General features: G+C 51.5%; 5 protein-coding genes across 5 annotated transcripts; 2 read left to right on the top strand and 3 right to left on the bottom strand.

Annotated features, from left to right (window-relative positions):
• Positions 1–693: 693 nt before the first annotated feature.
• PtrM4_015360 (putative C6 transcription factor) lies at positions 694–3,387 on the top strand (the record flags this gene model as incomplete). The annotated part of the gene is made up of 6 exons (XM_066103179.1): positions 694–1,203; positions 1,341–1,812; positions 1,862–2,504; positions 2,562–2,647; positions 2,697–3,247; positions 3,301–3,387. The coding sequence occupies 6 exons, from the start codon at positions 694–696 to the stop codon at positions 3,385–3,387; spliced, it is 2,349 nt and encodes a 782-aa protein (XP_065965381.1).
• Positions 3,388–4,264: 877 nt separating this feature from the next.
• On the bottom strand, positions 4,265–5,227 carry PtrM4_015350 (Pneumo-att-G multi-domain protein; the record flags this gene model as incomplete). Its single annotated transcript, XM_066103178.1, has 3 exons — positions 4,265–4,706; positions 4,796–5,082; positions 5,177–5,227. The coding sequence occupies 3 exons, from the start codon at positions 5,225–5,227 to the stop codon at positions 4,265–4,267; spliced, it is 780 nt and encodes a 259-aa protein (XP_065965380.1).
• Positions 5,228–7,168: 1,941 nt separating this feature from the next.
• On the bottom strand, positions 7,169–8,662 carry PtrM4_015340 (dienelactone hydrolase; the record flags this gene model as incomplete). Its single annotated transcript, XM_001931451.2, has 1 exon — positions 7,169–8,662. One exon carries the CDS (start codon positions 8,660–8,662, stop codon positions 7,169–7,171), a length of 1,494 nt encoding a protein of 497 aa, XP_001931486.1.
• Positions 8,663–10,099: 1,437 nt separating this feature from the next.
• PtrM4_015330 (HisS, Histidyl-tRNA synthetase) lies at positions 10,100–11,464 on the top strand (the record flags this gene model as incomplete). Its single annotated transcript, XM_001931450.2, has 2 exons — positions 10,100–10,615; positions 10,685–11,464. The coding sequence occupies 2 exons, from the start codon at positions 10,100–10,102 to the stop codon at positions 11,462–11,464; spliced, it is 1,296 nt and encodes a 431-aa protein (XP_001931485.2).
• Positions 11,465–14,984: 3,520 nt separating this feature from the next.
• PtrM4_015320 (uncharacterized protein) lies at positions 14,985–17,316 on the bottom strand (the record flags this gene model as incomplete). The annotated part of the gene is made up of 2 exons (XM_001931448.1): positions 14,985–17,032; positions 17,085–17,316. 2 exons carry the CDS (start codon positions 17,314–17,316, stop codon positions 14,985–14,987), a joined length of 2,280 nt encoding a protein of 759 aa, XP_001931483.1.
• Between the last annotated feature and the right edge of the window lie 7,657 nt (positions 17,317–24,973).

The following is a 24,973-nucleotide window of genomic DNA, read 5'->3' as shown; positions in this document are numbered from 1 at the left end:
AGCTCGTGCATGCAGCAACCAGCTGCCTTATCTACCGCAGGTTCGATTCCCAACATCCTGTAGCGATAAAATGAGCAAAGTTATTTTCATCGCTGCGATTCTGTATACCGGTACTCTGGCCTGGTGGATAATTCTTGACTTAGAGGCCGCTTCCGATTTGAGCGGATCATTCGGCGTGACCTTGAAGTGCAGAAGAGCGGGGACTTAGTAGAAGATGATGACGAAATGATTTCGCATAGAAAACCTGTATGATGTAAAGATAACAGAGTTTAAGAAATTGCGGCCTGTCAAACGTCGAAGCAGGCTGCAGCGTTGGATGACAAAGACAAGGCTAAGCACCGACTCGGAGCTCAGCTATAGTCACACTTACGTATTGTTTTGCCTGCTTTCCAGCTATAAGGCCTCATGTTAATGAATCGGAAGCTTAAGCGACAAGAAGAGTGTTGAAGACTGGTTTTTACCAACAGGTCGGTACAAGTTGTCAGTAATTGACGTAGACACAACCTGTCTCGGAACAGCCTCGGAACAACGAGGCTGATGATCGTCACTAAGTCCCAAAATGGCAAGGTGCCGCAGGTGTGGGGCGACAGAGCGCATCAAGGCTCAGGGTGCAACGGAACCATTTCTTGTCCGCGGACCGATCTACATCATCGAAAACTTTCAGTATCCAACACTCACATACTGGATCCGAGTATGGTCGAAACTAAAGTTGGCGGATCGTCAGATTTGTTAGGGTCGACAAACAAGCCCGGTGGAGGACGATTAAGGGTCATCTCCTCGTGCCTGACATGTCGACGAAGAAAGGTCAAGTGTGACCATGTCCACCCGATTTGTGGCTCGTGTAATCGAGGAAACCATGCCTGTACCTGGACGGACCGAGCTCAGCCAACGACTGCTACTGGAAGGATCTCGAAGCCGACCATCGCAGACAAGATTGGAAAGTCAAGTGACGTTCAGGCGAGACTGGACAGACTCGAATATCTTCTGGAGAGAGCCGTTGCAGGACAAGGGCAGAACGCTGCACCTTCCATACGGTCTAGTGTTGAATATGAGAGGAGAGAAGATGCTCTGACTCCATCGTCCAACAGTCAGACGTCCCACGGAGGTGGAATAGCTTCTGATGACGGTGATGGGACCCTGTTGTTGAATGGTGGGCAGGCCCAGTTTGTGTCTTCTCTTCACTTTGCATTGCTTGCTGATGAGGTGAGTGCTGAATTCCGATATCCTGTATTACCGATCTTACCTCACGTCACGCCTTCTGTTTTGCTAGGAAGATGGTCATGATACAGCTTTTTGGGCGCTTTCGTTGCACAGTTGTTATGGTATTGACCTTATCCTAGTTCCAAGATATCAAGGCTTTGCTTGGTGACAAAACAGACGAAGAGAAAAAGGAAGTCCCGCAAAACACGCTCATCGACCTACTCTCTCTGGGCCGCGCAGGTTCTGGCTCCAACTTGGGGGACTTATTACCCAGCACACAAGAGCACCGCGATTACTTGCTAGAGGTCTATTTCACCAGTGTTGACCCGATGATCAGGGTCACGCATAGGCCAACGGTGATCCGCAAGATGCACACATACGACCGTGAGGCACATCCTATGGCGTATGCCATCTACTACTCTGCAATTAATGCCATGTCCCCAAAGACTATAGGCGACAAGTTTGGTGAAAGCAAAAAGGAACTTCTGGATCGATATCAATTGGCCATCGAAATATCGCTTGCCCGAGAAAATTACCTGACTACGTCGGATCTAGAGATTCTTCAAGCGTTTGTGATATGGCTCAGTTGTATCACAAGAGAAGAAGAAATGAGTGGGTCTATTATAACATTATTCCTACTCAAAACTAACAACCTTTGTAGGCAAAGCGTGGGTATTGATTGGCATAGCGTTTCGCATCGCACTTAACCAAGGCTTACATCGAGATCCTTCATTATTTCCCGCTGGATCGATGGATATCATCACTATCGAGCTACGCCGCCGTGTGTGGCACCAACTGGGTCATTTGGAGTTCCGAGCAGCCGAGTGCAAAGGTCAAGAGCCAAGCATAACAGAAGATTTCTATACGACGCTATTCCCGCGCAACATCGATGATGAGGACCTCGTAGATGGTGCGAGCCCTAGTCCGACTCCATACGACGAGAGCAAGTTTACAACCATGACATTCCAGATCGTACGTTTCAACGGGATGCGAGCACTGCGACGGATTATCCAAAGTACATACCGTCTGGAACGACGTATGCTCGACTCTGGGCTCAATGGAACTTCTCCTCCAGATCCCGCCGTGGAGCTACGAAGTCTTTACGAGCAAATCAAAGTCATGCTGGATGAGATTGTTGAGGAAAACCAGCGAAAGTATTTACGGCATCTGAACCGAGAGATACCGATGCAGAGATTAACGCTAGGTCTTGTATCGTTGCTGGAATGGCGCGCTTACTTGCTATTCTGGCTCCGAATGCCGCGCGCTTACCGTGATGTCGTCTTTGCAGATGACATTCGCCGATCGTAGGTGTTTTGGTTATGAAACGCACGAGAAGTGAATGCCGTAGCTGACCAACATAGAATATTCGAAAAGTCCATCAGTTGTGTAGAAGCTTTGAATGTAGCCGCTGCGGATATTGATGCGGCTCGGTTTCAATGGCACATTGGTAGGTCCATCTACTTGCTGCTTGGATGTTCAGACGCTGACTGGGAAAGGAGGCATCGCTTCCTTCCAGGCAATTATGCATATTCTGTCAGAACTCCGTAATCCTTTATTCGATGTACCAGAGCGACAACGAGCCTTGAAAGCAATACAGATGTCACGCCTTCTCCGAGAGAACAACACATCCAAAGCATGGCAGGCTGTCAAGAATATGATCGACAAGGCCATAGCTGAACACAACTTACCCCCACAATCAAGTAGCCATACGAGCGCGCCTTTAGAGTCATCCACGTCGAAAAGCGTATTCTCAGAGCTACGTACCGCTGCAAAACATACTTATCCAAGATCTGTTGCACAATACGATGAACCGCCAGTCTCTGCGCCACCACCACCGCAGCTACCACAACAGCTACCACAACAGCTACCACAGCAACTATCACAGCAACTATCACAACATACAATGCAGCCTCAGCCCGACCCGATGCAAAACTTACAATACATGCAGAATCAGATGCCATGTTGGGATGACTTCAACCTAAGCAACATCAACAACATTGTTGGAGACGTGCTTCCAAACGCCGAAATGGTCCCCGACTTTGACTTTGTAAGTGGAAATGCAGCTAAAACAAATGGAAAGGTTTTAGCTAACCAGTCCAGGGTTTCTGGGGTGATCCATTCAACTACGAAAGCGAGCCTGTAGGTATGCCCATGCAGGACAACTACCTCCCTCAGTGGATTGGATGAGTTGTAGGCGCCAGGAGTGAGATTAAGACTGCTACAATCGTTTCTACGGGGGCGAATGCGAACAGTCTGTGCGGCTCAGGCGTTTACATCCGATAGGTATTCAAGATGGACCATGTGTGGGGATGTATACGCAGGCGTGGTCCTACGGGTACTCGACGTCTACAAGAGCATCTTCTACTATATCATGGCAATGGCACACCTCGCAGCCACGTTCTTACCGAATTGATCAACGCGAGTTTGCACAGGGAAATGGCACCCGCTTCGTGAGTTCTAGGGCGGTGCGGGACATGCCTGCTGGCGTGGAGTTTAGTGTATATTACGTCGCGGAACGTATTCCGATTCTAATAGGGTTTGACACGTTATCTTTCATAGAAGAGGAAAAACTGTACAGTAATCACGGTTTCGAGTCGAGAGAATAGGAAAGAGGAATGATTCTCCACCAACGCGTCAAGATAGTGGAGATGAATGGAATGAATGGCGGTGGAGGAAATGTAGAAATGTAATACAACGGTTCCACCCAACCTGAATTTGGACATTTCACGAAGACCTAGGACTGAGAGACACCAAACCAAGAGGAAGGGGGATGAGTACAGTTTTCTAGATGGATCAACAAGAAACGAGTTCCCCTTGGAAAAGACCGCTAAATACGCAAGACCAATCATACCACATACCATATACCCCCCATGCGCCCTTGATTGAGATTGAAAACGCCCATGTGAAAATCATAACAGCAGTTATAGCGCTCCCATATACAAAACCAAGTTCCCAGTACCCATTTTTTTTCATCATCACCGACCAGGCCCACCACTAAAACTATACCCACTCCCACTATGACTAGCCGCCCTATCAATACCCCCCCGCGGCATCCCGTCTAAACTCATCGTAACCCCCCTGGGCTCAACGCGTCCACGCCAGCCGCAATACTGCCCCTCCTCTCAACACTATAATCCGCATACGGCGGCACCGACCTCGCACCCACACTACCCGCACCGTAGACACTCGCATTCCGCTCCTCGCCCCAGCTAAGCGGGCGGCCCGGATGTCTGCCCTCATCGGTATCGGTCGAGTGCAACAGCGCGTACTCGTCTTCGTGCTGGTTTCCGCCGTGTTCGGTGCGGCGGTCGTCGCTGAGGGTGTCGGACGAGTCGCGACCGTGAGCGGTTTCGATTTCCGTACTCCAAGTTGTGTCTTTTGCGTTTAGGTCGGTGGCGCCGCCGGCGGGGTTGTACGACGAGTCGCCGGTTTCGTAGAAGGGGTTCTTGGATGAGGATTGGTAGGGCATTTTGCCTTCGCGGAGGTATTTGTGGAGGTAGTAGCCGCTTACGCCGGTTGTGATGGCGAAGAAGATGCTGGTGGGTTGGTTGGTTAGTTTGTGTGGTAGCTTGGTGAGAAGGGTCAGGAGACGTACAAGACCATGACGCCTACGCCTACAGCGGCTTTGCTGACTGCGCATTTTGCCTCGTCGCCGTAGAGGAACGTGGTGCAGTTTTTATCGTCGTCTGGTATCTTTGCCTTTGCGGCGCCTTCGCGGATGCCGTTTGCGTTCCAGACTGCGACTGAGATGAAGGCTGCGAACCAGAGGATTGTGTACAGGGCGTCGACGGCGAGGAAGGCGTAGGCTGAGGCGAAGCGTTGGGCGCGCGACCACATGGGTACCATTGTGAGGTAGATGATTGCGGGTATGGAAACGAAGCACTGTGGCACGGAGTTGATCAGCCTTGTTCTCTCTCTCTCTGTATGTCTCTCTCGCTCTTGGTTCTACAAGTGCTCGACAGGTGGGTCAACATACCATGGCAAAGAAATACTTGGTAGCACCCCCGATGTCACCCTCTTTCGTCATGACGGCTATAGTTAAACACGCGGCTATGAAGACAAAGATGGCCTGAAAGACATGCGCCACTACCTTGCACTTCTGGATATACGACTGTGGTATCCGCATCGTGGGCATGTTTCGCTTTCAATGTCTTTTTTCTACTCTGCTGCTTTCTGCGGTTCCGCGAATGTTGGTAGTGTTTGTTGTGGAGTGAGGGAAGATGTTGGTCCTCGGCCAGCTAACGTAGGTAAACAAGCCGTCTCGGTCTCGGCTTCAGCCCTACGGAGCGAGCGAGCGAGCAAAGTGGAGTGGGCGTGGCGGAAGGAAAAAGAGTGGGCGTCGGTCGAATACGAGTCGTGCGTCAGTTTCCGGTTGGTACCGCCTCTCTCTCTCTCACACACACACTCTCTCTCTCTTTCTCTATGAATCTCGTTCGTTCGTTCCCCCCAAACAAAGAAAGTGAATAGAAAGGAAAAAATGCCGGTGTGTCTTGTAGAAATGATTAGGGGAAGTGTGCATGTGCATGTGTAAAACGAGCGTGGGTGATTCCAATGCGCTAACAAGCCCCCGTCCTGTGATTCCAATGCAAAACGTCAGACACGTTCAAGTCTCAGCCTCAGCTGGTGTGGGTACGTATGACCGTCCGTCCGAACAAAAGTCAGCGAACTTGAGCCTCGCCCCGCACGCGCATGCGCACAAGGCCGCCCGCTCAATCAGCTGCAGGGCTTGCAACCTAACCCAGCAACCAACCGCGTAGTACATACATACTGTAGTGCCTCGTTTATTAATAGCCCGCCTGTCCCTTTACGGTTTAGTCGTTTGCGCGTTCCTGGGAGTTTTGGTCGCGGACAATTGGTTGAGGAGGGAACGACTCTAGCGTTGCACGTGTGTGGAGCGCCGGCTTGGGACGACTTGGTATCTTTCTTGTGCAATTGTGGAATCATTTGTCAAACGTGGTAACGTATGCGGGGACTGAGTGCATCGAGGAGTATGCCTTGTCTTGTCTACACCGGTTTTCGCTTTCCTTCAGCTCAGCCCACGACGACAACTCCAATCTATCTGAAAGCCGCCATTGAGCAAATACGCCCTGGCCATCTCATTGCTTCTCCGCTGCGACTCCAGGCCACGGCGTTGCCGCCAAGCTTGCTTCCGCTGGTCGCTGCAAACGTGCCAACCTGTCCGGTGTCCGAGAGTAGCCAGTAGCTTTCTTTGCCCTGCGTCCAGCACCGCCCTTGTACACACTACTACCATAGCCGCAAAGGCAAAGCCGCATCTACATCTTGTGCACCTTGTATCGTCTGGTCCGCCAATAAAGTATAACAACCAAGAGCGGCATCTTGACCTTCCGCAGCAAATACTGGACATCGGCCTGGGAAATTAATATGTTGCTCGTCGTTATCCTGTCTCACCCTCTCTCGTTGCGATAGCCTGTTGCATTGGCCTTTACTTAGGTTCCCCCGCAGCTGTGCCCCGCAGTAGTCAACTACAGTATATTCCGCAGATCCTAAATACTACGTCGGCACCGGCGTGCGTGCAAAGGCTCTGTTGAAAGAATCCCGCATACTTCATCCTTGGTCTAAGAACCACCCTCACATCCTGACATCACAGTCATGCGACGGACAGCCATCAGCGAGTCGTTCGATTTCAGCACCCATCCGTAATCCCCCGCACTCGACGTGCCCGCACCGTTGCCCTGGGTGATGAGCCGTAAGCTCGTGCTCGTATTGTTGAGTGGAGACGTCCTGGTTCCGTAGATCGTGCACACCACGTCATCGCAATCTGCTGCACCGAGATGCTCTGTCGGTGAAAATCGTTCCGACTTTGATTTTCTAACAAACGAACGACGATACGTGTACATGACAAGGTTTATACAGGACACTTGTCATACCAGTCGATGAATTGAACTTCTCCCCATACGTCATTCTATTATATTGCGTCTTACATTACTCCTTGAAACATCATCTCCGTCTATTTATCTTGGGGTACAACATGCACCTCCCAATCAGCACCATGTGGGCCTTTAACCCTCTCCCGCGGCTTGTCGTGTAAGAATGGCCCCTGAGCATTCGTCACTTCATTCTCTAGAACGCCTTTCTTCTCGCCCGTTTGCAAGTACTCCAGAAAGCGAAGGGAAGTGTCGATATACTCGTGCAGTGCAACCCTACTTCCAAGCGTCGTTCCAGTAACTAGCTTCATGATCCACGGAACAATGAGTGGCGCATCAGTACACGATGGATGCGCAGTGCCACTCAATGTCATGAACCAGCCCTCCTTCAAGTCCTGCACAATCTTCTTCACAACCTGGAAGTGCCAGCCTTGGCCGTAAAAGTCGGTTTGCTTGTCCGTCCATTCTCCGCTCTGCATAACGAGTATAGGCACGTCGATGTCCTTGTTAAGGTCTCCGGATCCCTTTCCGGGATCTAGCGCAACACCGCCATTGATGGGCATGGTTTTAGTCCCAGCAGACTTGAGCGCTTGCATAACCCCGGTTGCACCGTACGAGTGACCTCCAACTGTGACTGCAGACAGGTTGAGCCGGTTCTTGAAACCGGGTAGAGCGTTTCGAGGAGAGTCGGGCTTGAGGTTGACAACTGGGGCGTCACCTGCGTTGAGTTGCGCAAAAAGCTTAATCGTCTCGCTGATCTCTGCCTCGCGAAAGTTGAGTTGGGCGGCTTTGAGATCAAGTTCGTCCATTGGAGGTTTGGCCGTAAGATCCTCGAGTTTCAAATGCCACACCTTCCTTTCAGTCCCGTTCGCATGATGGATGATGGTACCCGGTCCACTTCCGTCTCGATGTTCAACAGCGGCGACAACGTAGCCGTGGCTCGCAATGCTTCCGAGGTAGTGTGCATAACTCTGGCTCATTCCCGCCATACCATGCGTGAATACCATACAGGGAAGTGTGCCAATGTTATCGTCCCGCTTCAACTCCTGACGTTCCTGCTCCGCTGTGCCCATGATTTTGCCCAAGCCACCAGCACCGCCATCTTCTCCCAATATCTTCTCAGCGCCAGATAGTATAGGTGCGTCCACGACACCTGGAATGACGGTGCTTGAGCCGAGAAGCCAGAGGCCGAAGGTAAAGAGGGAGGATAGTCGCGGGACGCCCGCAAGGCGGGCGTAGCCCTCGCCAATAAGCGATACGGGCTGAGGAAGCCATGGCCGCGCCCAAGGTCGCTGACTCGGCGATGCAAGTGGTAGTGACGATGGATAGTATAGTGTGATGGCCAGTGTATTCATTTCGAAAGCCTTCTCTCCGGTGCTCTTCAATACCGCGTCATGAATGACTTTGTTCTCGACCTCCGTCTCCACATCTAGTATGCCGACCTCGTGCGGTCCAGTATATGGCGGCAGCGGCGATGTAATTGGAGTCAGGCTGAAGATAAAAATAAAAAAGAGGACGCCTGCCGATGTGAAGAATAGCAGACGCCGCGGCGTCAGGCGGCCAATCCGGAACACCATAATGCTGCTATGTAAGTGATAAATAAACAGGATGGTGCCGGATGGGTTATCCAACGTTTGCACGGATACGTCGTACGGAACTCAAGGTATACAGTGCAGCATCGACGACGGTTACATGTTCACGTGGAATGTCGTAATGTGAAGGTTGGCCACCGATGACGTACGCGACCTCGGAGATAAGGCTTTTGGCCGCTTGTCTGTAACTGGACGAAACCAGCCTTTGAGTAGCACGCTTTGACACAACCACGACGATATATACAGAAGACTCAGGTCAAAAGCGGAATATGATTCGAGTGGTACATGGAATACATAACTTTATCTAATACCAAGAGGTATCCATGTATACATCTCGCGACACACCAGTCCAAGACGAATTGGGCTAGCGTAAGCCTACCACAACAGTTCGCGGTAAAGCGAAGGCTAAATGAACTCTTTGACTTTGCTATTTCCCAGGTCTATTTATATAAAGGGTATCAAGGTAACACTGGCCTTGATAAAGCCATGTGATGTGGGTGCATGTGGGCCTTGTGACACACTGTTCAGCATCAGCGAACTCAACTTTGCTAAATTTGTGGACACGTATGGTAAGGTTTTGAAGGCATCACATACAACAGGATGGGCTCTGACGATGACGAAAAATTGTTTCTATCCTACTCAGATGAACACATGGCTGATTGTGACCAGACGCAACACTGTGCACTGCTGAATCTTATAGGAGCTGCAGTGGTGATTAGAGCAAGACAGCCCATACTTTCATCAAATGAAATGTTTCTGGACAGAAACATAGTGGTAAGATTGAACGGCTATTACCGCCTTTGACTTCAGACATGTTATCCTCCTCTCTACCTTATCGGAGTGGACTTACTCCTTTCCAAGTATCAGCTCTAACGCCACATAAGCACTCCGTTGTATTCTTGCTCAACTCCGGAGACTTCCCCTTGTGAACTGCAGTAGGCACATCAGGGCCGAGTTGAATGCCTTCACCAGAAACGATGGGCACAAGAGCAGCATACCTATGCTGGAGCTCATGTTGGAAGTACTTGTAGTCACTCAATTCCTACTAGTTTACGGGCGTTGATTCACCCGTATACTATTTCATCGTGTTACTTATGATAATGCGATCAGTTTCTGTTCAAACACCATCTGGCCAGTCATCAAAACTCGTACACTTAGATCCTACCAGGATGATTCGAAGAGCCCCTCTTGCTGTCGTGTTTTTGCGATAACCCTAGACGAGACAGGATACCCAAGGTACCGCCTACTGCGGTATGTGGTGTGACTATAATCAGGTGACTCAGCTGTCTTCGGGTACCGAAGCCGACGGCTGAAAGGTCAGAGTCATACACCAACTCACCGTGAACGTCCCCACCCAACACGATACTCCCATCATCATCTAAAACACTCACCTCATAAAGCCAACTGCGCATTGAAAAGAACATGGGACCACCGATCGAGACACCAAAAGGCACGCGCGACTGGGTGGGAGACGACATCACACTGCGCAACAACGTCTTCGACAAGATCCGCAATATATTCCGGCTGCACGGTGGCACAGAAATAGACACCCCCGCATTCGAACGGAAGAGCTATCTAACCGAAAAGTATGGGGAAGACACGAAGCTCATATATGACCTGGATGAGCAGGGCGGAGCGCCATGCGCACTGCGTTATGATTTGACTGTCCCATTCGCTCGCTGGCTGGCCATGAACAATATCCGAACAATAAAGCGCTTCCAAATAGGCAAGGTGTATAGACGGGATCAACCTTCGCTGGAAAAAGGACGCATGCGAGAGTTCTTCCAGTGCGACTTTGACTATGCTGGTGGTCAATGCGATTCTATGGTACCGGATGCTGAAGTCGTTTGCATTGCCGCCGAGGTATTCGAGGCCCTACAACTAGATGTTGTGATCAGAATCAATCACCGCCTTATCCTAGATGGTTTCTTCTCAGCAGTAGGCGTCCCAACGTCACTCCTGCGCCCAATTAGTTCAGCAGTGGACAAGTTAGACAAACTTCCATAGCCCGAAGTCCAGAAAGAGATGGTGGAAAAGGGGCTTGACGTCAACGTCGCTACCAAACTTGGACAGTATCTGCAACGAGACAAGGAAGCTGGAACCGTTCCAAGACTATTAACCCTTACTTCAGACCCGCTTTTGTCGGCAAACCTGGATATCCAAAAGGGTGTGGAAGAAATGGAATTGCTTATGCAATATCTGAAGGCATATGGAGTCGCCGACCAAGTCCAATTCGACCTAGCACTCGCCCGTGGTCTGGACTACTACACCGGCGTGATCTACGAAGTAATGCTACCGATTAGGAAAACAGGGGTATCCGTCGGAAGTATCGCTGCAGGTGGTCGATATGACGACCTGGTGTCCATGTTCAGCAGCCACAACATTCCCTGCGTCGGCATCTCCTTCGGAATCGACCGCATTTTGACCATACTCAAAGATGGCCAACAGCCTAAAGCCCAAAGAATCGATAGCTGGATCGTTATTGCATCGAGCGACAAGGTCCTAGTTCAACAACGCATGGCACTTGCCAGAGAGATGCGCCAAGCTGGCATCAGCGTCGATTTTGATCCCAAAGCCGACAAGAAGCCACGAAAACAGATAGATATTGCTGAAAAGAGCGCGGCAACTGTGGCATTTCTAGATCTCGATGATGAAACGCCTGGAAACCCCCGACTCAAGATACTCACTCCACCTCACAAGAACCCAGACATCGCACCCGTCGTCGACCGTAACAACGTCATCGGCCAAGTAAAAAGGCATCTAGCACAGGCTGAATACAACTCATAGGACGCCTTACAATTCATTCAGCCTACTTCCATCCTTCATTGCTCTTCCCAGAACAGGGCACCCCCCCGTCCTTATAACCTCCACCTTCACCCAGTCACTCACCCACGCCCAATCCGTCTTCACGTGCATATACCCGCATTACCGAGACCACACTACACAATCCCATCCCAGCCCAATCCACGCTCGCCACACCAAATGGGGGGGTGGGAGGCGGCACCAGCCAAGTACGGCAGCGGCCCGGATAAATCTCCATCGGTTCCTTCCCTATCTACAATATACCCCCCAACCTTACCGCATCGGTTGGCGTACACACTATTTGTGCATTAGCCCTAATTGCCCCTATAAGACATGCGTTTAAGACCTCCACTTTCTGGACTAACGATTGATGTGCGTGCTAACGACCGAGCCGTTCCCGTGGTCTTGGTGCAACCTGGTACCTGACGCGCATAAGGGACCTTGTTTGCGAGCGCGATCTGCCATGGGGGGAGGGGCAAGTTTTTTTTACCCGGGAGATCATATGGTGAAGCGAGGGGATCCTGTGGGTTGGGTGGTGAGGGTATGGGTGGGGCGTTTGGGGGACGGGGACGGGGACAGGGACGGGAAGCGATGTGATGGGATGGGTAGTGTAGATATGTGTTGCAGTACCAAAGATACCTCTGCTTATCCAAGTACTTTTATCTTTGTTCTTCAATCTCTTTCCTATACAAACCTCACCTTCACCACCACGACTCCCACCCATCAATCTACCCTCACCCCAACGCCAACCACATAACCCGCGGACAAAAAAATCAAAGGTATGCAGCATAAAAATCCCGCGCGATGCCCACACGTCCGTGCTCGTTTCCGTCGGTGGCCCCTACTGACCACATCCCTACTCTTATCACCTCAACAATATAGCCAAGGGTTACCTACGTTTCAAACATGTATCGTCCATCGCCACCGCCGCCACCCCCCCCCCCCCCATCCCGACATGACGGCTACCTAGTATAACGCGCCGCTGTTCGCTTCCCCGCATTTTGCTTATGCTTGTGTCGGGGAGGCAAATAGCGGAGATGGGGGGGATAGCTTATTGGTGATTTTGGCATACAAGCGAACAAGCGCGGCAGGTCGCGTGGTTTGAATACAGTAGCGGGAGGAGGAGGGACAAGGAGGATGAGGAAGCGGTGTTATCAGGGATACAAGGCTGTACACAAGAGATGGATATGATGGAATCTGGGAGGCTAACTATAGTCTGAAAATGATGATGAGCCACACTGCTTACTTTTCTGAGATATCTCCCGATGATTCTTTTTCTCGCCCAAGATTTGCATAAAAGCATCGTCCTTGGGTTAGGATGGAATGACATGGCAGCTTCACGAGCTTACTGTACACTAACCTACAATACGAAGAATAGCTCATGCAGCAATCTAGGAGTCATCACATCTGATGTGAGCCGCCAGATCTGCAAAAATCCAACAATACCTAACACACATCATCTCTCGTTTCGTGTGAGATATTCATGCATTGAGGTGCCTTTCCGACCACGTTGGATCGATACCAGTGTACCGGGTGTTTCTCCTTTCTCTCTGCGTGTAGCTGTGTGTCTGTTTTGGGTGATTGGATTAACTGATACCGGGGGTTTGACAACTAGATCGAGATTTGTGGCAACCTACCGACCTGTCTTCGCTCGCTTGCTGGATATGTTCCGTTGGTTGGGGGGTATATGCGGAAGAGGGCGGCTGTGCGGCTAGTATACGCGCCGCATAGCGTTGAGAGTGAACCAAACTCTATCAGCTATAACGGGACATATGTTGGTACATATGTATGTATCGCGTCCAATGTAGATAGGTGGAGGTAAGCAGCAACAACACCAACAACAGCTGCATCTGCATAGCCAAGGTCAATAACATCCAAGCCGGAAGTTACCTACCTACCCTAAGATCCGGAATCCCCTCGTACGTACTAGCTCGTGTTAGTTTCGTTTACCTGTACGTCGTGTGGTGTCTGAAGATTAGGTTCAACATCCGCCTTGGTACACACCCGACATGTGGGGTCGCGTTTGTTGGCTTCCGGTAGCACGCGGGATCGTGTTAAGTTACCCTGGTAAAGCAGCCAGCCAGTCGGACGTCAACGGCAGTAATGATGGCTACGCGTCGCTTTTCCACCACCACCGACTACGCGTCTACCCCACATACTACACAGCCCGGCCCTCGTTATACTTACCTCGTATATCACTAGTTAACAGACCACCGAGCATTTACAAGGCCGTATGTCGTATTCGCAGAAACGCCACCGCCTTGGAGGGGGCGGAATCAACGACTTCGTAACTTTATCGTCGGAAAATGCAAACTCTATTGGGTAAACTTCAGCGGCTGGTGTGGGTGGGCTGTACGTACATATTACATGGGGACTCCCCGTACTGCGGCAGTTTTCCTAGGTGCCGGTAGCGAGTGAACCGCGGGCGTCATTTCAGGTACGAAACGTGGTCGGCGGTAAGCAACAAGGGGAAAGAAAGACCGAGCGAATAGTCAGACTCTGTCCTACTGTACCAGGAGTAGGTTGAGGCGGGAGAGATGGCGCATTTGGAATACTCTCGGGTTGGATTACGGCTTACCTACATGCTCTTCTTGGTACATGGTCTGGACTGGACCCCCCGAACCCCCCATAGTGCGACCGCCGCTTGGTTACGGGGAAGCCAATTGTGAAGAAAGAGACAACAAGGTAGATGGGTCTTGTTCGATGGGTGGAATGCGAGAGGGTCATGTGACGAACACGGCCAACGGTTCCTGCAGGGTAAGCACGAATGGCGCCGAAGATCTGCAGGGCCGCATCGATCAGTGCGTGGTTTGAAACAGGTTGCGGGAGAAGAGAAAAGCAAAGGTAATCGCATGGGTGTGTTGTGGCGTGCGTTCGTGTGGTACCTGCATGAGGAGACGTAGAAGCAAATGGTGTGGAGGACGGATGGCGGACAATAGCAATGTTATGTTATTGAATCTAGATATGATGTGTGATAGATAGGTAGTTAGATGTACGATGCTCGCAAGCAATCGTTTTAGTAAATGAGATAAAACACCAACCCACTGCTCAGTATAGTCTTTCGCCCCCCTCCTATGACATGTCTGCATATTAGGTCCCCAATCTATAAAACGTTCGCCACCCCCCAAATCAAATGACAAAGGAAAGAATTTGTTGCGCAAAACGTTGTACGCAAAGGTCTATGTTTCTGGTATTACATTGAGACGCCGAAACAATGCACTTGAGAGAGCAAGCTGAGAATAAAGACACAAGGAGATTCCCAAATGCATGCGGTGGGAGTGTAGATGCCAGGTTTGGGCTTTTTCGCTAATAAGAAGATGAGACGGAAAAAAGGAAATAACGTGAGGGTCATGAATATATACTCTGAATGTAATGTGGGCGGTCGTTGGCAGCGTGATATGAAGCGTAGCCAGACGTGCTTCATGAACCTCCTGGGTTTTTATGTAGACGGGCGCGGTTGATGACAAAAGAATTAGGCGCCGTGATTTGTTTTTGCTATTTGTGTTTACATCCGCGCAGGGTTCGAGGCATACCGTGGCGGTGCTGGGAAGAGACTTAGCGTAGGGCGTGACTGTGTAGTGGTTGCTGCACGGCTGCGTGTCATTGAAGCATGTTCTTTCATGCCGGGAGTAGGCGGAAGTAGCTTAGCCGCGCTTTCAGACATGGCTGGCTTGTGTAGGCGTGCAGGGCCGCAAGTAGAGCGCTGTGAGCCTTGTCGGGCAAGTTGAAGTGATGTCCTCAGCTCCTCTTCAACTGTAGAGTGCGCTGGGTGCTCCGAGCCACGGCGTGCAAGGTCAAGAGACTCCCTGAGCTCAGACTCAAGTGGGGCGCGGGGCTGCTCCTCAGTTTGAAGCCCCTCATCGTCTGCAGTAAAGAAGGTCCGACCGGGTGGCGTGATGTCGTGATCTTCCCTGTCTTCTTCAAGTGATGCAAACTGCTCAGACAGTTGGTCGAATCCCATGCTGAAGCCAAGTTCCTTACGGTTGCGGCGAGAATGAACCAATTCTGGTAGACTGCCAGCGGAACTTGCAGAGCGCCGAATCGGTGAGCTCCAGTGGCCAATACTTTGGACAGCGGACATCAGACTGCTATCATAAGAACTTCGCCTGCTGAGCCGAACGCGGCTGCTCCGGGCCGAGCTAGTTGCGCTTTGGCTGGTGTCGAGCATTGGAAAGTGCCGGTCTGAAGTCGCGTATTCGTCGAGCAAATCCTCATATGTGGCTTCTTGGGCTTCCTTGAAATCGGGGGGAATCAAAAGTGAAGGGCTCAGTACGAAGCCAGTGCCGCCGCTAAAGTGGCCGTTGTTGACAAAAAGCTCGGACGGTGTTGTAGGCAATCCGGTGCTAATTGTAGATGTGGATATTGCCGAAGTAGGGACCAGCTCGGGCAAGCTGCTCCGGCTGGGGACGAGCAAAGAAGTGCGGAATGCGGCAGAACCGAATCGCTCATGATCATTAGTAGAGGAGACTCTGGTAGGATACTGGGCGGCATTGGAAACATCTGCGTCGTCAGCACCGTTGTCGGAAATGCGATCCCATTCAAAGTCGCAGTCGGCCTCGAGAGCGTTGTCGTAGATGTAATCGACGTCTTCTTCCCATGACTCTTCGATAGCGCGCCAAGTGTTAGATTGGTGCCGAATGGTAGGTCTTCGGACTGATGATTTCCGCGTAAGATGAGATGAGCCCAGAGTATCGGACATCTGTGATTCGGGTCGCACATAGGGATCGACCTTTGGTGAGATATAAGATTGTCCTTGGCCCTGGGCGCTAGCGCAAGGCGGGGTTCGCTGGTTCTGGAGGAGGAAGGATCCAAAATAAGGCGATCTCGGCGAAACTGGGTTCCTGGTAGGTGGCTGAGGTGCCGGACGTGGGCTAACGAATTTTTCGGGTTCTTCAGCAACATCTGCGAGACTCGGACTGAAAGGCGGCGTCGTGGCATGAATGGCAGAATCGTCGGGTGTTGTGAGAGCGTGTCCAAAGTATGAAGAGTCCTCTTGAATACCTGGTAACTCGGGGGTGGTTACAGTGGTGAGCGCAAACGAATCCCAGACCCCAGACTCTCGTTTGGAGCGTGACAATCTGCGTGCAGCCGACCAATGCTCATCATAAGCGGCGTCTGAAGTAACAAAAGCCGCTCCAGTAGGGAAATGAGGGGATGAAGGCGTCATTGATGTGATAGAAGGAGTGTGGTTGTGTTTCCAAGAGCTAACGCCAGGTTGAGAGAAGCTTTCGATCGATCGTGCTAAGCGGAGAGGGCGACGCGATGCTGCCATTTGAAACGCGTTTTCCCCATCCTGATTTGGAACTTCACTGCGTGGAGACCTGGAACTCAGAGCAGATAGAGGTCTTTCTCCTGGAGTCGTCAGGTTTTCAGACGAGAAGTTGTTAAAGTGAAGGCTTTCTGAGCCTTGATGATGGGGCTGCGAGCGCATTGCAAAGTATCCGCCAGCTCGGTCATTGGCAGCCTGTTCAAGGGCAGGAAGCTGATGCCGGTCGGTGTGTGAGAGGTGTTGGAAATCGAATGGGCTCGAGATGCGGCTGATAAGGCTTCCACCTGACGACAGAGTGAGTAATTGAGAGTAAAGAGTTTGCCATGGACTACTTACCAGCATCCTCAGACTGATTCGTACCTCTTCTGGCCCTTCGTAGGATAGAAGTCCGCCTTTCGGTGGCATCTCCTTCATAGTCATCAACGACGATTTGGGACGTCTCACTTAGTCGCTTTCCCTTCTTTCCACGGAACAACGACTTTCTCGAAGCCGACTCTTTCAGGCTCTTGTTGCTTGTGTGTCGACGTGCAGGTGGTGAGCCATGCCATGTAGCCTCATGGTCAGCCATGTCTTGCTGAGTCAAAGACAGCAAGGAGGGGTTGAGTGAGGTTGCGGTATTACTCCTAGACCGCAGATTGAATACGGAGCTTCGTCTAGCCGGGTTTCTGATATGGTGGTCAGGCGAAGGTAGGCCACTGTGAGACGGGTACTCGGTGCATTGGTCTGACCAAAGGTCTGCGGTTGCTGTATAAGTCGTATGTCCAGTAGCTTGGGAGTCTACGGATGACTGCCGGGATCGTGAGGCATCGCTTTTATGAAATGAAAACATTGCTTGATAGCCCAGCAGAAGGCCAGGAAGATGTGGCTAGGGTAAGCAATGCAAGTAGGGCAATGCTGGTATGATGCGTGCAGGTACCCACGGGTGGCCGGAAGATGTACTTAAGGCTGAGACCATTGAGGTTACACGAGATACTCCAGGGTGGCCTGTCGCAAACCCGGTTCCTGCGGGATGAGATGGCCAGGATACGCGTTGTTCTGGTTGCCGTGTTAGTAACAGAATGAGATGGGTTTGGCATTGACAGACCGGACCTGGAAAGCAGAGAAGGTGGGGGTGTAGGAGGGGAGATGAGAGAGGTTCAGCCAGGCCAAAAGATAGAAGCGGGACGACCAAGGAGGAAGGTATATTTGGGATGCTATATGAGAAAATGTATCAGATGCGTACCTAGTCAAGCGGATCGCTAATCCGCCGGGGAGTGGAGAGCAACGCAAGAGCCGATCACGGGCCACTGGTGTGCAGGGTGAGGGGGGAAGAATGGTATCCGCCCTCTCTGCGTGGTAATAAGACGAGGATGCGAGCAAGGAGTTGGGGTGGAGTGAGGTTGGCGACCGGCACAGACCGAAATGAAACAGAGGGTCAAGCAGAGGGTCGATGAAGGGGAAGGAGTGGATGCAGATTGGGGATAGCAAACAGGCGCATCACTTGTGCAACTGCACGTCGTACACAACAAGGGAGCAGGTGGAAGTTTTGAGGCCGGCAAGGTACCAGCAGATGTTGGGATGATCTCACTATGTAGGCCCATGGGCTGGTCGAGCGCAGCGGAGAGCATGTGGAGATGCTCAGTGCACTCCACCAAGTTAGTGACATTCAGGATGACAGGGACAGGGCGGGCTGCACGCAAGAGTGAAAGACCAGGGTATCTGCCGCTGAGCGACGGCGCCTGGACATTTGTTAGTGGCTGGGGGTAGCGGATACAGGGGTGAGGTTACGAACGGGGCTGCCCGGCTTCAAGGCCAACGAGCCAGTGAAGACCAGTGCTGGCAACAACACGGCCCGACAGGTCGGCCTGAGCAATATAACAGAACAGGGGCCGTCATGGCGCGTCATGATTGGACAGGACAGCGAAATAAACGGTTAAATCTGCTTGCATATCTGCTATGGTCACACACAGGCCCGCTATGCCAGGAGACGAAAGGTCCAATTTGCGTGAATGTCGGCCGCTGCGTCTTGTGCAACCGACGGCGATGCGACAACAAGGAGAGATCTGACGTCTGACGAGCTGGCGAGCTGGCAGAGCCTGTCGACGACGGGGCACGCTGCTGTTGTGAATGTGTCGTGTTTGCGCCGTCGACATAGATATCGTCTGGTGGTACACACGACGCGTCAACGGTGCTGAGCCCGTTCTCACAGGTGGGGAACGGGAGATTTTGGTAGCTAGACGACTTGTGCGATTAGTGCCGAACAGTGCCGGGTTCGCGTTTTCAGGCGGGCACGGCGCCATGGCTGCAGACCTGCAAAGCTACTTACAGAGCTGCAGACGCGTTCTGGTGTGTCGGGCCCTGTATGTGTGTGTGTGTGTGTGTGTGTGTGTGTGTGTGTGTGTGTGTGTTTACACGCTATCAAGGCCTGCACACGGTCGCAGCCTCGCAACCGGAATCTGGTAGCTAACCGGTTCATATTTGGTCATTGTATCAAGTATACCGAACTACGCTCGCCTCTATTTTCATTCACTTCTCCACACTGTTGCGAGACCGACGTGCTGGTGGGGGAAGAAAAAAAAGAGAGATCGTGATCCCCACGGCGAAGACAAGATTTACGGCTCTCTGGGGAGGAGGACGACGTGCCGTCCGCAAGATCGTCGCTCGTATATATCTAGGCATGTACGCACTGTAAGACAGGCGACAGACGACAGGCGGACCTTGAAACAGCCGAAAAGCGCCCTGTCATGGCCGACAAAATGGCCTAGGAAGCTTAGGACTCGATACCCCGCCGCAGTCACACGTCTCAGTCCACACAGCCCTGGCGCTGCCACTGCCTTGTGGCCAGTCCTCGTCGAGGCCAGACAAGAATCCGATGACTGATGATGCGTCGACCCAGACCTCACCATCGACTCTGCCCCTCCCACATGTGTTTCAGATGAGGCCGACTGAATGCTGGCTATCGTGAGCCGTGGGACCGTGGTGATCTACCTCTCGTGCCATCTTTCGGAACCACAAACTCGAACCAGTGTGCACAACGCACAGCATGGCACCGTCGCACAGCCAGCGAAGCATCAGACATCCGAGTCGACTTTTCCATGCTACCTGCTGCAGTCGACGACTCGCGACACCCGTCATATCATATCTCTGCGTGCCACTCTGTAAGCCTTGACCTCAGCCGCAGCATCACACTTGCCTGTCGTGCTCCACGGGGCATGTGTGACGAGCGCTTATCTCGACGCTGTGTTTCTTTGTTCAACGTGCTCTCTAAAACATTCCCAATGTGATTGTGAAGAGCCGCGTGGGCATGGGGCGCCGGCCGAGTCCAGCTTCATCTTCAGTCTTCACCTGCATGTACGCTGCCCAAGCACACCGACTGTCCCGGTTTAACTGCGGGAGTCCGCGTCTATAGAGCGTGATGCCGAATTTCCCGGGGGCAGTCTATATCCCCAACAAACAGGGTAGCAAGAGTCGTGATGGGGCGTCCAAGTGCGTACCAAGGTACTTGCCCAGTATTCCCGAGGTCGGTGAAACTGAGTCACGTGCTATAGCTACAGCGCACGTGCACCTACTAGTCACGTGCACACTCCTGCGGAAACAGCGATCCGCACCACCACCGAACACGTCCCATCTTCATCTCAGTGCTTCAACCCAAGTCTTCGCCATCCTATTTCAAGACTGCGCCAATATCCTCCGTGGTTTCCTATCGTTTGCACACCTTTCCCCTGGTTCCTGCAGTGGTTGCTGACTGCAGATCGGTGAGCTCACTCCCGTGTGCCTCCACATTAACTGCTGCGCTCATGTAGCGCGCTCCACGTCTTACGCATCACTCGTCGCTCTACGCGTTTTGCTTAAAACACCATCCACTCGATTGTCCTGCTGCTGTGGGCGACTTTGGTAGTAACACGACGGCCCTGTTTCCTATCTAAGAGTCAGGAACCTCTGTCGCGGGCTCCTTGGCGCCCACACGTCCGGAGACGATCCTCACCGGCGTATCCACATGGCATATGTCCATGCATTTCGTCCGCCAGCCGCCTTCATGGGAATCATGTCCTCGTAGTCGTAAATGACCTCATTGCGTTCCGCTGTACGTGTTCCTTTCGCTTCACTTGCCGTCCCCCTGGAAACACAATGTACCCGGTCGGAGGTCAGCAAGACAGGACGCTCCAGGGACATGCTAGTCGTGGTACGGGGCAATTACGCTGTTTCTCTCGTGCGGTTTTCGCACAATCATGCCCCTCTGCAATGGATCTTCGGTACAATACATGGCCTTGGCTCGTGTACCTGCAGTCTGACTCTTTAGCCTAGCTCTTCTCGTCAGAACTGCTAAGTTCTAGATGGAGCCGTTCAAGCGCCACCCGGATTACTTCCCGACCTCAACAACATTTCGACATACCCAATGCGGCATCGCCCTGAGCCCTATACATGGCTATAGTGGCATGTGACTTCACCAAAGCCCATAGTCAAGTAGTCATGTGCAAGTCGTGTGCAAGTCGCGTTTACCTAGGCACTCCAACTATGCGTCGGCCCGCTCAAGTGTTTGGGTTTCACCAAGACCACGTACACAAAACAAACTTTGACAGTTGTGAGTAGATGCAACATTGAACTGCCGTCTTACTGTGCGCCTGAGCCCCCTATCTACCGAACATTCGATTGTCAATTTTGCAAATCCTTGCTTGGCCGTAGCCTTGCTATCTGACAGGTATTCGTTGGGCTCGTATACCGAAGCAGGAGAAATGCTACCTCGTGAAAGTGGCATGGTTGCAATTTAGCATACCCCTGCCAATGCTTACAGACTGCATCTAGTCGTACAGCTTTCTTAACAATTTTCGCAGGCATTGTTAATGTTTATTTCACATGTTTGTAGCTTGTTCCTTGTACCGGCATTGAGAGACGCGCATCTGCATGAACGGGCTATTTCCAAACTGGTTCGTCCACAATCCCATCTGACAAAGCAGCCAGGTGTGGCGCCCCGAAGGTTGCTCGCTTGAAAACCTTGGCAATCGACGGGCATCATGCCTCCTCCGTCCGAGTAGTTGTATGCAGGCTACCGCAGCCACACGTACCCGTCTCGATACTCTTGCCACCAACGGTAAACTTGCGGCTATCGAACTCTATCTCACATTTTGTGGAGACGAAAACGGGCAGAACTACTTCCAGCTGACGTTGATAGGTCAGATAATGGTTTGGTCATCGGCTCGCCTTCCGATGAAACGCAAAATTCCAGTAAAGATGGCCGCAAATGCAATAGCTCGAGTGACCGGAAGCCTCTTGCTACCTGGGATCAAAGCCATCTCAATCTGATAACCTTACTAATCGCTGTTCCAAGCGTCCGGGGCACCAGTATGCGATGGATTTTTGGTCTTAGACGCGGGCTCACGCTGCGAAAATGCTCTCAACCACTCATCTGAACTCCGGTCCACTGTTCAAAGTCTACGCGAACTGCGAGACAAAATTTTCACGGAGCATGGATTCCCCATACGGCTGCAGCACGTCTTGGCTGCCATCTCCCCGTTGACACATGTCGTTGTCAACAGATCCCAAGATGGGTTTGTCTCGGTTGTCGTCTCCCCACATGGTCTGCGTGCATCGGAAGGAGGGTTTCATACATGGTGAGGACCTTTCGCCGAACAACGGTCTCGATGATCACGAGAAGCTCTGTCATCCGCAGTACCAGAAAGAAATCTTTATCCATGTCTCCAAACTAGCTTTCTCTTGTCAGCCTTATTCGCCAGGGAGGCTCTCCGGTCGATGTCGCACCGCGAGTGCAGCATGCAGACTACAAACTACTATCAGCACAATACACGCATAACAGATAGGTGCTATTTTGACAAATGTCGGTAATCACGTGATCAGGAACAAGAAGTATGTATTGCGGACGATGCCAGGAACTACCAGCCTTTACCGCGCCCCTCATTTACGACACAGGGACGCCCGTTCCAAGCTGCGTTGGGACCACTATCGTGTCTTCCCTTCGCCTCGCCGACTGACCTGAACAAAGGAAGTTGCAACTTTTTCCCTGTGCGCATCCATCTCCTCAAAGGGTGGCTCACCGTGGCTGCACGCCTCACAGCCCCGCGCAGCAAGGGTCATGATCCCTCCACTGACGATCGAGAGCCACCAACACCACTCTGTGCCGCGCGCCGTGGTGAACTGCAGACTTGATCACTGGTCAATGGGTACGATGCACGGAGGTCCCGTGACGCACACTCCTTCTCGGCTACTCCCTTGAAAAGGGCAGGTGCCCGATCGTGTCGCTCGGGGGTCCATTTTGACGATCTTCCAAAAAAGTTATGCAAGATGAGGAAGCTCAGACACTGACTCTTTGCTAGCGAAATACTGGATCTAGATCGGATAACTGACTCCATTGTCCTCTCGTGGCCGGTGCGATTACTTCGTTAGGTTTTACGGGTCGAACGTGAACGGGATAAGGTCGCGTGTCGATGTGGGTCGCAGACCCCCTCATCCGGACACTGCCGTCGATGGAGGGACGCAATCCAGGACCTTACATATACGCCTGCCGTCATTTTTCTTTCTCCACGCACACGGCATGTCCGTCGACGGGCAATTCTAGCCCCCTCCCCATGGAGTCATTAGCAAACCCAATCTCAAAGAGGGATGTGTCATGTCATGGCGGGTACATGGAGAGAGAAAAAAGCAAAGACGTGTTGGCCGATTCGCACAGGGCAACAAACATAACGTCATACTGAAGATGCACAAACTAGTTTGGCTTTGGGAGGGAACCACCAACAAGCGCAATCGCCATCGCCATCGCAATTTGCAATTTCCCAATCCTGCATATGCAGCTCGAGCGAGGCAGGCTAAGCATCTAACGCGCTACTAACCGCGAGGGGCGGAGCTGCTAAGTACAGTTACTCCTGCGGTGCACGGATTGGTCTGGTTTCGCGATATAGATGGTCGATTTGAGATGAGATGAGATGAGATTTAGGGGATTTCCTGGTGGAACTTCAACTGGGGCAGCGCGTCTGTGTGTTTCTATCCCTATCCCTGTTTCGAAGCCATGCACAATTTTCTTGGGTCAATGTAGGTGTTTTGTTTCAGAGAAGACGGGCGATGGAAACTCAATGATTATGGGTTTCAGAAATGAAAAGGAGAGGAGGTTCTTCTCATTTTCCAAATAACTGAAAATCATACCAAGGAACCAAATTGCCAGTCGTCAGCTGAATTACACAAAATTCCAATACCATGGTATTCGCGAAGTTTTCCGGTTTCCGTTGTTCGTCGTCCGATTCCCTATTCACTTTACTACATCGCCTGCCTATAGCTGTACCTATCACTAGAAGCTTCGCGTATCTCCTTAACCACACACACATACACGCTAACTTTCCCCTTCCTCCCATCGCTATCGTCATCTTTCCGTTATCATTGTCGCACTGGGGCTGAGGCCCTCACGTCACGGCCCTCGTCACACGTCGCACAACAACGTGTCGTGTAAACGTGCTTGTGTCGTGTTCAGTCATGGCGTGTAATGTAAGCCCAAAATAAGCACATTTTGTCAGCTGGCGCCGTTATGTAACTGTCGTATTATGTAGCGCTTACATGTGGTGGTTATGCGGATAATACGGGTGTGTGGGGTGGTGGGGTAATGGAGAGCCAATTATTTGGGTGAAGAGGGTGATTTTAGAGAGCTGTGGCTTTGGGGCTGGGCGGTTGCTTATTTGCAGCGGATTGGGGGGTGAGATGGGATGCGTGGTTGTGCTGGGGACGAGGGCACGACGGTGGTTGTACTGGGTGAGGGATACGGGGTGTGATACGATGTTTTGTACGTTGGCTCAACGCCCCAGTCTATTGTTTCTAGGGATGAGGAATGAGTGGTTGGATGTAGTGGTTTTCGTCAAGGTAAGACGATGTGTGTTGTGTAAGGTTTTACGTGGGAGATACTAAGGATAGCATAGGGATAGGTAGGATGGCGATGTCTTACAGGAATTCGCAGATGATTTCTTCAATGTGCGTATTTTGGTGGCTTATATCTTGAAAACCACTCGAATTCAAGCTTTTATATTGAGAGAAGTTCAAGATATTATTAGACCTAGGGCAAAAAAGGCGCCACAGCAAATATGTGACGAACATAGCTACGATGTTAGTCGCATGATTGTGAATAAGTGATTCACATCAGCTCTATACAATGACCTCCTCAACACTAATACAAATAACCTTCATAGCCGAAGCCATTATATATCTCGTACCCGCAACATCGCCAAACGGCATTGACCCTCTCCCTTCTGACT

Source organism: Pyrenophora tritici-repentis, chromosome 1 (genome assembly GCF_003171515.1).
Source record: "Pyrenophora tritici-repentis strain M4 chromosome 1, whole genome shotgun sequence".
Taxonomy (NCBI): Eukaryota; Fungi; Ascomycota; class Dothideomycetes; order Pleosporales; family Pleosporaceae; genus Pyrenophora; species Pyrenophora tritici-repentis.
The sequence above is the reverse complement of the archived record's forward strand: the minus strand, read 5'-3'. Positions and strand labels throughout refer to the sequence as shown.